Source organism: Pocillopora verrucosa, chromosome 14, assembly GCF_036669915.1.
Source record: "Pocillopora verrucosa isolate sample1 chromosome 14, ASM3666991v2, whole genome shotgun sequence".
In the NCBI taxonomy this organism is placed as follows: Eukaryota; Metazoa; Cnidaria; class Anthozoa; order Scleractinia; family Pocilloporidae; genus Pocillopora; species Pocillopora verrucosa.
Window position 1 is genome coordinate 1366574 of NC_089325.1, and position 12048 is coordinate 1378621.

The 12048-nt window shown below is 39.4% G+C and overlaps 1 protein-coding gene and 1 pseudogene across 1 annotated transcript; one reads left to right on the plus strand and one right to left on the minus strand.

The window, feature by feature from the left end:
- LOC131779614 (uncharacterized) overlaps positions 1 to 1210 on the plus strand; it is a 1675-nt pseudogene extending 465 nt beyond the window's left edge.
- Positions 1211 to 2191: 981 nt separating this feature from the next.
- LOC131779615 (uncharacterized) lies at positions 2192 to 9490 on the minus strand. Its single transcript, XM_066161551.1, has 4 exons — positions 9353 to 9490; positions 8791 to 8845; positions 3325 to 3359; positions 2192 to 2796 (listed from the first exon to the last, which is right to left on the minus strand). Exons 1-4 carry the CDS (start codon positions 9473 to 9475, stop codon positions 2323 to 2325), a joined length of 687 nt encoding a protein of 228 aa, XP_066017648.1. The 5' UTR covers positions 9476 to 9490; the 3' UTR covers positions 2192 to 2322.
- Positions 9491 to 12048: the final 2558 nt, after the last annotated feature.

Sequence of the window (12048 nt, forward strand, 5' to 3'; positions counted from 1 at the left end):
TCAGAATGAGGCTCTTCTTTGTTTCTCAGGGAAAGGTCTTGTAAATCATGGTCAAGGTGAATATAAAACGAGTAAATGTTGTTTTTGCCCCGAATTTTCTTTCTTGTCCTTTCAATTGAAAAGCAAACTTGTGAGAATATTCTCTAGGGGATAGAAGGGGGGAAAAAGAGGCAGTAGTGTTCATATTTTGAAATAAAAGGTGACGCTAACCTGCAAATCACATCTTCTTTTGTATGTAGTGAACGAGCCAAAGTTAAAGCATCTGGAAACGGAGGTAATTTAGTATACGACAGATTTTGGTTTCTTCTTAGATTTTGGAACTATATTCATCTAATACGACTGAAATACCTTTTAAGTCTCCGAAATAACGAACTGTAAACGGAGAATAAAATATAGTGTAAACGCTTGATAACCATCAAACCGGTGCTAGTAATTTTCTTCTGCTCATGAGCAGTTTAAACAGACACCGGTTGACACCCATGAATAAGCGCAGCAGCGAAGAAAATTCTCCAAACATATTTCTCTTGGTACTGGCATACTATTTATATCTGGGATACATGGGTTTCGGCCACGTCAAAGTGTGCTATTTTTTTTAAAAAGGCACATTTTATTCAATTTTCCTTCGCGGTTTACAATCGTCTTGCATGTGTGGACTATTGCTTTGTTTGGAACTGAGACCAATTTGATCTCTTGTCTAGTTCAAACAGTACACCAAGGAAATTGCTTTTTTTTGTTGTTTTACTAGGTTGCTGAGCTGAAAGCCTAGTTGGCAAATGCTAGCCAGCCAGGAGGATTTGCGGCATTAGACAGCAACGCCCGCCTGCCTCAAAGCCTCCTCCCAGCTGGCTATAACCAGTACTCGGCGTTCGACTTGGCGTGGCAGTCTCTGCACATGGCGGCTGCAGCAGCTTGCAGAGGTAGCACTCCTACCGGAGGGCGAGGGTGCTGCCGAAACAAGGTGATGGTGAGGAACCAGGCAGATTTAAAAGACTGCCTGGAAATTTTTGCCACGAGCTCCTTTCCAAACTGTGATGGTGAAGTTTCCATCTACGGGCGAGAGCGCAAAACTTCTGAAAATGGAGAGATAGTGGGTTCTTTCTACAACTACGAGTGCGATGGTGCTGCTAACAGAGGGAGTGAGGCGTCCAGCGCTGATCAAGGTGTTATGAGTTCCTCCATTTACTTTAGCTTCTGTTGTTGCCGAAAGTAAACAAACAACAGAGTAAACAAACCTTCCAGCTACATAGTGAAATGAAATGAAATGTATTAAATTGAGTCGAATAAAGTTGGCATATGAGCATTTGACGTCTTCTTCTTTACTAACTAGTAAGTCATACCATCCCTTTTACTCTAGAAAAGTTTATTAGCAAAAGTAAGAATTTCTAAAATTCCTTATGATACCTCATTCTTAACGATATCCGCTCCTAGTGTATGTGATTTAACTAGAGATGTTTTGGTTAAGCAAAATTGCAACAAGAGAGAAGCACCGATAGCAAGGATTCTGAAAATCAGGTTTAGAAACAATTTAGATGGAAAATTTGTATTGAATTACTATGTATCAGCATAAACTTGTTCGAATGGCAATCTCTTGGCGATTAATATTTGGTTCCTCTACACGCATTGAGTCGGAAACTTAACCTTTCAGGATTTTTTTAATTTATCATTTTTTTATTTTTCAATTGAACGACGAAGTAATGAAAAATAACGAGATCGACCTTGCAATAATTATCTGAAGAGGGGATAACTGAAGCGAGAACTGAAATAATCTCTTGTATAACCATACAGCACAACATCAAAGTTAACTTACGCGCTCCAGATCGGGTTCCATTTTAACTAATGGCGAATTCATTAAGCCATACTGCTGTTTTAAGAAAGGTTGTAGGACGTAAAAGTGCGCGCGTCAACCCCGAAAGGTACTGTGTGTAGTTTTGTGGTCACGGTTCCTTGACCTTAGGATTTCAGGGAATCTTAGAAAACGCCACTGTAAAGACGATTATTCGCAGGTTTCATGAATTTACTTATTTATTTAACTTATTAAAATTCTTTGATCATCAGACACCCAGATAACCCTACAAGACTGTAATGTGCATTTTTGTCCTTAAAGATGTCCTTTTCCTGCGACAAGCTAACGAGCTTTCTCGAAATACGAACTAAAAGAGGGAAAAACAACAGGAAAGACAGCAAACACATCTAAAACAGAACTGATTAACGTCTTTTTATTGAAAATACTACAAATGCATTTCTCACACTGAAACTCAATTCGTTTTTTAGAGAAACTAAAATCTGGGAGAGACGTTTCTTTTTCTGATTTACCGTTTTATTCTACTTTCGGCAACAGCAAAAGCTGTAGTAGGGGTAACCTTTAGAAAAGCGATTGATATCAGTAGTGGAGCCTGACACTTCACTCCCTCCGTTAGACGAGTGACCACAGCTATAGTTGTAGAAAGCCCCAATCCTTTCACCAGCCTTAGTGGCTTTTCCTGTTTTGCCATGAATGGACACCTCTGCATCACAGTTTTTATATGAAGTCTGACCACAGATCTGAGTGCAGCTCTTCCTGTTAGCCGTGTTTCGTACGAGAACAGCGTTTTCACAACAACCAGTCCCCCCTGAACTTGTGCTGCCCCTGCAGGCAGCGGCAGCCGCCATATGAAGAGCCTGCCACCCCAAGTCGTACATGGAGTATTTGTCGTAACCCGCCACGAGGAGTTTTTGGGGCAGATGGCCGGTACTGTCGAGTAAGGCGAAGCCGTTAGGTTTTCCTGCCTTCTGAAGTAAACCTTTCAGTTTTTCGACCTGGCAGGATTCAGAGAAGCAACGAACTTTAATAAAAACACAACGGAAAATAAGATAACAAATTCTATGGATCTAGTAGTTTAAATTGCTAATTTACTGCTTGAAACACATAAACTATGCTCAAGGCGTTTTTTGTCGTGGCTCCTTTTGCCTTCTACCATCATGTTAGCATAAATTTAGCAATAGCATTTAAGCAAACTTTTTCGCCATGCGCACCTCCCTACAAAACTTTGAATAAAAGCTAAAAAGCGAGTGAAAAGTAAAACGTTTGATGAAATCACTATAAAAGCTAATCTGGAACGCTAAGTGGAACCGAGCCACGTACCGACAAGGAGGTTTTTTTCTTATATGCTCAAAGGTCGAAATTGTAACTTGAGAATTGAAGAGAAGGTTTTGAGCCTATTCATAGATTTCCGACTAACAAATGCAGAATGTCTCAAACTTCTTATGCTCTAGTTCTCAAATATTTTGGAAGGTGTAGCGACGCAACTTAAAAGGAATTTTAGTTATCTAGTAGTGACTACTAACCTCGTCTTCCAAAACTTTCAATCTGTCGCTAATGCCTGTAGAAAAAGATATTTAAAAAGAAGACTGAGGTTAAAGGGATCTTTATGCAACACTCTCATGAGTATTCTGCACTCTTTTCATAAGGCTATCGACTAAGTATTTTGAAAGTGATGTGTATCTTTCCTTTATTTGTTTGTATGTTCGCTTATTGATAAAGGTACATCAGTAACAAGTTTTGAACTGTTTGCGTATGGAACATCTTCCATAGTTTGGTCATACTCAAGAATTTTAAAAAAGGTAACTAACGGCTAATTTTCGCTTTTTCGGAATACTGTCTTAAGGCCTTAGGAAACACATCTTCGTGCCTTTATTCGCTCGGAAAACTGTCCTAAATGCAGCTTCGTGAGTCATCCGCCTTAAACGCTTCGAATTTGACCATGTGACCTGATACGTCACACGTGTGCACACTTAGCAAAGAAAAAATGGCGGATAGTACTTCAAATGAGAGTAATTCAATTTTGGGGTCTGATTATTCGGATTTTGAGGCCTCGATGGAGGGTGACATTAATGATAGGGCTTATGACCCTGTTGGTTAAATCAGGCCATGGCGATTTTGAAGAGTATCAAGAGCTTGTGCGCCGCGCCGCCTCAATCAAAGAAGGGACGAATGGTGAGTGCGTAACGCTTGAAACAATGTATCTGAATCAGTTGCTTATCAATCGCTTATCAGGTAAGGAAAACCAAATTTGCAGACTCTTCAATTCCATTGGAGCGAAATATTTTTGCGCTACACGCACGCGCCTTCCGAAGTTTTTTTGCACAGACTGTGAAAATATAAACATGCACGCTTGTGGAGGTGCATTGGACGCATTCATTTTTTAGAGTACTTTTCCACGTCATACACGCTTTTGTATCGGTTTTAAGTTTTCTTTTATTGAATTTGACGAACGGCTTTTACTGTGAGACACAAGCGGCAAAAAATAGCATAAGTACATGTAGAAACTAGACCCTGTGAGCAGGGTAACTGGGATACCTGGATGGTACTGGATCCGTGGAATCAAGTGTAGTGATACTACGCGTGTCGGACTAGTATACTGAAATAGTGAGTTCAAGTCTGGCTAAGGGCATACACCTGTCTCAAAACATAGGCATGCTATGCACGCAAGAGTTATTTTTTGTAGGGTGGGTGGATTACTTGAAACATTGTAAGTGGTCTACATTCTTACAAAAGGAAAGAAGATTATTAACGCGGGAAAGAACGAAAATGTCGAATTACCTCACACACAGGTATTTTGTGGTAGAGTATGTGTGTTGTGCGAATAAATATAACCAAAAATAAACTGTATTGGTGCCACGGATACCTGTTAGTACAAAATGTAGACAGCAGACTGCAGACCAGATAAAAAATATAGACTGCAGAGTGGATACACAATGCAGACTGAGAATCTGAAGAGTTTTTACGTCTGGTATATAATAACATGTCATCTTACAGCTTACCGAGCGTCACGCAATCGCTTTTCCGCCATCACCTTTCTGATCGTGAAATTAATTCGATTCGCACTGTTATCGTAGCTACGTTCCCTGGCATCAAGTGAATCCAACATGGCGTCTTTCTTGACAAGCAGTTTGCATCCATTTGAATTTTGTTCTTCAGTCTCACGGTAGTAGTGTTGTTCAGTAGATTGCATAGAGTATATGCAGTTTGGTTTCAGATTTCAGATTTTGCTTTTTACGACGAGTTAACGTTTTCAACTAAGACATTGGCATACTTAGCATACAAGACATACAAGGCATTCAATGCTTTCATGGCTTTCAAGCGTTCGCGATTCAGTCCGTTCCAAAATTACCGCTCAATAACATCTTTTTGTGTGGATTGGCCGCGAACAATACGACTTATGTATGCGTCTAGAAGTATTTTGAGCGTTTGCGCCATATTGCTCCAGATGATCGTAACCCAAACACGTTGAAATACAAAACGACTGACAAAAGAGTTTTATTGGCAAAAATCTCGTGCTCGTCATGTGACCCGCCCTGTCCGTGCATGACAACGTCAATCATCATCAAGATAACATGCGTGATCAGCATGTGAACACCTCATTGGATCACAGTTAGTTGTCATGGTGTTGAGGGCCCAATGACCTCTGGGTACTATTGCGCAATTTTTCCATTTTGTGGCGGAGGGAAAAAAAAAAAAAAACTAGACCCTGTGAGCAGGGTAACTGGGATACCTGGATGGTACTGGATCCTTGGAATCAAGTGTAGTGATACTACGGGTGTCAGACTAGTATACTGAAATAGTGCGCTCAAGTCTGGCCAAGGGCATACACCTATTTCAAAATATAGGCATGCTATGCGTGCAAGAGTTCCTTTTTTGTAGGGTGGGTGGATTACTTGAAACATTGTGAGTGATGTCTACATTCTTACAAAAGGAGAGAAGAATATTAATGTGGGAAAGAACGAAAATGTCGAATTACCTCACTCACAGGTATTTTGTGGTATATAATGTGTGTTTTGCGAATAAATGTATCCAAAAATAAAACTGTATTGGTGCCATGGATACCTGTTAGTACAAAATGCAGACAGCAGACTGCAGACCGGATACAAAATATAGACTGCAGACTGCAGAGTGGGTACAAAATGCAGACTAAGAATCTGAAGAGTTTTTACGTCTGGTATATAATAACATGTCATCTTACATCTTACCGAGCGTCACGCAATCGCTTTTCTGCGATTCGCCTTTACGATTATTTGCACTATTGTGGAATATTCCTGGCCCATTTCTTGATGAAAATGGATCGCAATATTATTTCAAGCCTTCAATATAGTCTTCTTCCTTTGCGCGCGAGTTGGTTGGTGTGATGTCTGTACAGATTTTACCAACGTAATAAAAGTAGATGACGTGAATAACAGTGATGGTGAAGCAAGCTTAAAACGGCAGAAATCGCCAGAAAATACAACGGATACACAGGTTATGAGTAAGTTTTATTGATTTGCGAGAAAAATGTTCATATTTCGAAATACGTATCGTTGTAAATCAACCATACTTCGTTCCCTGTACTATTCCTTATAAAGTGCAGTTCCTCTCGTAACTTAACACCGAGTCACACAACGCGTGACGCGTTCATGAATTAATCGTTGGCTTTTTCTCGAGACGTGAGCTTGGGCCGCTTGTGACAAGACAATTGCGTAAACAATATTTAACATAATAACATTATACATAAAAAACACAGGGTTTTGGATCACGTATTTATTAAAAAAGAATATCCATACAACTACAATGAAAACAAACATAATATTCACCTTTCTGATCGTGAAATTAATACCATTCGTACTGTTATCGTAGCTACGTTCCTTGCCATCAAGTGAATCCAACATGTCGTCTTTCTTTACAAGCAGTTTGCATCCCTTATAGTTATGTACTTCAGTCTCACGGTAGTTGCGTTGTTCAATAGATTGCATAGAGTATATGCAGTTTGGTTTCAGATTTCAGATTTTGCTTTTTACAACAAGTGAACGTTTTTCAACTAAGACATCGGCATACTTAGCATACAAGGCATTCAAGGCTTTCATGGCTTTCAAGCGTTCGCGACTCAATCCGTTCCAAAATTACCGCTTAATAACATCTTTCAGTGTGGATTAGCCGCGATTAATACGACTTGTATATGCGTCTGTAAGTATTTTGCACGTTTGCGCCATAATGCTCCAGGAGATCGCAATCCAAATACGTTGAAATACAAAACAACTGACCAAAGAGTTTTATAAGCAAAATCTCGTGTTCGTCATGTGACCCGGCCCTGTCTGTGCATGACAACGTCAATCATCATCAAGATAACACGCGTGATCAGCATGTGAACACCTCAGTGGATCACAGTTAGTTGTCATGGTGTTGAGGGATAACACGCGTGATCAGTATGTGAACACCTCATTGGATCACAGTTAGTTGTCATGGTGTTGAGGGATAACACGCGTGATCAGTATGTGAACACCTCACTGGATCACAGTTAGTTGTCATGGTGTTGAGGGCCCAATGACCTCTGGGTACTATTGCGCAATTTTTCCATTTTATGGCGGAGGAAAAAAAAAAAAAAAAAGACGACAAAAAAACAAAGGCATTTTATGACTGGGCTACCACAGGTATCCCAGTAACTAGACCCTGTGAGCAGGGTAACTGGGATACCTGAATGGTACTGGATCCTTGGAATCAAGTGTAGTGATACTACGGGTGTCGGATTAGTATACTGAAACAGTGAGCTCAAGTCTGGCTAAGGGCATACACCTATTTCAAAACATAGGCATGCTATGCATGAAAGAGTTATTTTTTGTAGGGTGGGTGGATTACTTGTGGTCTACATTCTTACAAAAGGAAAGAAGAGTATTAACGCGGAAAAGAACGAAAATGTCGAATTACCGCACACACAGGTATTTTGTAGTAGATTATGTGTGTTGTGCGAAGAAATGTAACCAAAAATAAACTGTATTGGTGCCACAGATACCTGTTAGTACAAAATGCAGACAGCAGACCGGATACAAAATATAGACTGGAGACTGCAGAGTGGGTACAAAATGCAGACTGAGAATCTGAAGAGTTTTTACATCTGGTAAATAATAACATGTCATCTTACAGCTTACCGAGCGTCACGCAATCGCTTTTCCTCGATCAGCCTTCACGATTATTTGCACTATTGTGGAAAATTTCTGGCCCATTTCTTGATGAAAATCGATCGTAATATAATTTCAAGCCTTCAATATACTCTTCTTATTTTGTGCGCGAGTTGGTTTGTGTGATGTCTGTACAGATTTTACCAACGTAATAAAAGTAGATGATGTGAATAACAGTGATGGTAAAGCAAGCTTAAAACGGCAGAAATCACCAGAAACTACAACGGATACACAGTTCGCGACTCAATCCGGTCCAAAATTACTGCTCAATAACATCTTTTAGTGTGGACTGGCCGCGAACAATACGACTTGTGTATGCGTCTGTAAGTATTTCGAGCGTTTGCGCTATAACACTTCAGGTGATCGTAATCCAAACACGTTGAAATACAAAACGACCGACAAAAGAAAATCTCGTGCTCGTCATGTGACCCGGACCTGTCCGTGCATGACAACGTCAATCATCATCAAGATAACACATGATCAGCATGTGAACATCTTCACCCTCATTGGATCACAGTTAGTTGTCATGGTGTTGAGGGCCCAATGACCTCTGGGTACTATTGCGCAATTTTTCCATTTTGTGGCGGAGGAAAAAAACAAAAAAAACAAAAAAAAAAGACGACAAAAAAACAAAGGCATTTTATGACTGGGCTACCACAGGTATCCCAGTAAAAAAGACGACAAAAAAACAAAGGCATTTTATGACTGGGCTACCACAGGTATCCCAGTAATGAACATCTTCGTGATATTAACTTATTGTAAACTTAGTTTCCTCCTTTTGTGGTCTTTGTATCTTTTTTATAGGCTAAAGTTTAAGTCATCTCTTACCTGAATTTCCCTTTCCCCTGGGTCTACTTCCAGCCAGACAAGCAATGGCTTCAGTCTTAAAACGTTCAAGAGGCAAACATTATTAACAAGTCATAAAATCAACGAAGCAAAGCAAGTCGTAATTTATGGTTTATTTGAATAAAAAAAATTCATCGTCATATTTAGTAAGGGACATGTAGAGAAGGTCCGAGTAATCGCCATTTAGCATGATACTCTTCTTTGTGATGGCACACAAAAAAATTGAAACGTGATATTTAGATATTATACTTTGGGGCGAAAATTCACTGCATGACTGTTCATAACAGAAACACGAACTCATCTTATTGATTGAGACGTTTGCTGATAAAGATTCAGATATGTTTATTACATTTGGTGTTGCTTGAGAAATCTGGTTTCTTTGATCCGCAAAAAAATTACACTCTCACACTCAGATTTTATTTTAGATAGCATAACTTGCGCGTTACAAGAAGTTCGAGATGACCTGTACGAAACCAAACTGAACCACTTACGAGATCAAGTTCAGGCGATATCTTACATTCTAGCTCTCTCGTATTTCTCTTACCAGGCATTGACTCTCTGGGCATTTTTTCAGCTGAGATGTTGTGTTATCCCACAGATTCTTCGTTCCTAGCACCTCGGACAAAAACGCCCCAAAGAAAAAAAATTTGAAAACTGTGAACTTCATTTTAGATTTTCTCGTTTCAGCTGGTATCTCACACAAATTAAACCGAATACACAGTGTTGCCTTAGTTGGATCAACATTGGTGAGTAGAAGGTATGGAACTCGACAAAATATCATGTTTGCTGAGTTAATGAAGCATGAACTTAACACCGCCACGTGTAGGTGGAAAACAATAGCAAAATGTATATTTTAAAACCACCAACGGGCAATGAAGTCCTTTGTGTCAAACTAGCATTGTTCCCCCGTAATAGACAGGAAACGAAGCGCGTCGCGCTAAAAGCCGACAGTCAGTAATTGTTTTCGTCGCGCTGTTTGTGATTAATGTAAGCTTAGTACAGCTCAATATGCAGACAACTTTTTCTCCGATCGTTGACTGTGAGTTTCAATGAATTTCAGGGCTTTCTCTCTTCGACGGAAACATGATCTGAGGGTTATATTCCGCCAGTCTAGTTTAAGAAATAAGAATGAAATCGCGTGATCGGCAAATCGATAGATCACAGCTTTCAAGGGAGGACAGTTTAATTATATAATAATGTTCAATAATCCTAAGAAACACATGCAATCATTTAGGACATAAAAGTTAAGGTCTTATACATAAATGCGACCTCTGGAACTCGATCCAACGAAAATGATCCAGAAATGAATGAATTGCCAATAGTCGGATCCTTGTGTTTGCGCACAGATTTCTGGGATGGTCACGGGGCAAACATTTCAACGCACTAGAAGGAAAGGTATGGCGAAAGGTTGTTCTGACGTCCATAAAAAAAACCATCTTACTGAAGATTATCGCTTTTTCGCCGCTCTTTTATTAGAAATGGATTCGGGTAATGCTGCTGCAAGGGAAGCGTAAGTTCTCGTTAAAAAAATATTTATATGGAGTAAAATCTACCGACTAACTTGTCTCCATGCCCAAAGTTTATTGTGAGTTTGACATCGGGTAATAGTCTCGGAATTTAAGTCCAATTGCGAGAGTTAGATATTTTATCGTTTGTATTGTAAGCCTCAACAGCAAAAGTGCTGGAAGCTGGTATTCGATGCATTTTGAGATCTTTAGTAAAGCGATTATGGATGAGCATCAATTTCTGAATTTAGATCAATTGTCGACGCCCGCAGAGAGTCGTTTAATGTAGAAAGAGAAAGTCTTATATGTAGAAGTTGGCACGTCTCTGAGGGGGAACAAACTGCTGAGCGTAGCACGCTTAATAAAAGGCACCAAGGACTCTTGAGCTGTCCTTTTCAATCTTCTTTAATAATCGTGTACTTGCAGCAAATTTACTTCGATTATTGTTCTTGTCCTTAAATTCTAACTGACTGGTCGACTCTTTTCGACGCTATTCCTATCTCGGATTAACTCTGATCGACTCTCTTTTCTTTATCTCTGATCTACTCTCTTACTGCGAACCCCATAGTACATAAACATGTATTCACTATCGGTACTGAGGCATTAGTGAGGATGCTGACCAATACGGAGAACATGGAGGAATAGAGATTTTTCGCCAAAAAAAAAATAACCCAAGCACTTCCGCAAGAATGTCTTAAATGATCGACAACTAGTTCTAAGGCAAGGTCAGTAGACAATCTAAGCACTTACCAATGGAAGTCTTATCTGAATTCGTAAATAAAAAAAAAAGGATGAAAATCACAATTTAATAACAAAATGCTTAAAAAACTTTCATTTCTTTGCTGAACTTTCTAGAGCTTTCGATAACACAATTGAAACACGTATTGGTAAATATTGATTTTTACCGTTTATGATTTGAACTCGTGAGTGACGTTTATTGTTTCCTCACCTAATATATTGTTCGCATAGCTGTTAATCAGTATAAAAATTATAACTTAAAACTTCTATTGCCATTTTGCATTCGAGAGTCTTGTGAATCATGAATAACGAGTGAATGCAACTCCTATGAAGTTTCCCTTGGTTTGTCCAAAGTCTATTCACCACAACTTGCCCCGTTATCCGAAACTAAATATGATAACGATAGACTTTTGGCCTCCCGTTAACTAAGCAAGTACCCCGAGTTTAGTTTCCCTAAGTTGTTCATTTAGTTAATCAGTTTCCAGTTAATAGCCCCAGCAAAGATAATGTTTACCCTCACAACGAAAAAAGAAACGATCGTCACAAAAGGATCCGTTTTCTAGCAAATGAGCTACGATATGTGACATCCACGACCTGTTTTCTTGTCTCAATCTTAGAAACTTCCTCCTTCCCTTAAACATTATTTTCTTTAAAGACCTCCCGTGGTAGGGACGAAGATGGAAAAAAAAACCCTCGAGGAGGATAGGAACAAACCCTATAAAGTAAATTTCAACAAATTACTCGCTAACTTAGGGAAGTACTTTTCCTCTTATGCGGGGAGATCCTGAGAATATTTGAAGTAATAGGTCGAAAGTTGATTTATATGCAATGTCAGACAAAGCTGATTGCAGCAGTTTTATTCTCACGTCACGCATCAAAGATGTCGACGTACGACTGAGTCGGAAATCAGAGAGTTACCTGGGACTGAGTCACCAAGAAAGCAACTTGAAAATGAAGAATACCACGCAAATGATCAAGGACCAAAGAAACGCAAATT

What these genes read in the sequence shown, in the direction of transcription:
- LOC131779615 (XM_066161551.1), bottom strand. Translation starts at nt 9,475, where the DNA reads ATGAAGTTCACAGTTTTCAAATTTTTTTTCTTTGGGGCGTTTTTGTCC. An exon ending in GCCCAGAGAGTCAATGCCTG is followed by an intron (nt 8,846 to 9,352) that starts GTAAGAGAAATA and finishes GAACGTTTTAAG; the next exon opens with ACTGAAGCCATTGCTTGTCT. An exon ending in CAGGGGAAAGGGAAATTCAG is followed by an intron (nt 3,360 to 8,790) that starts GTAAGAGATGAC and finishes CTTTTTCTACAG; the next exon opens with GCATTAGCGACAGATTGAAA.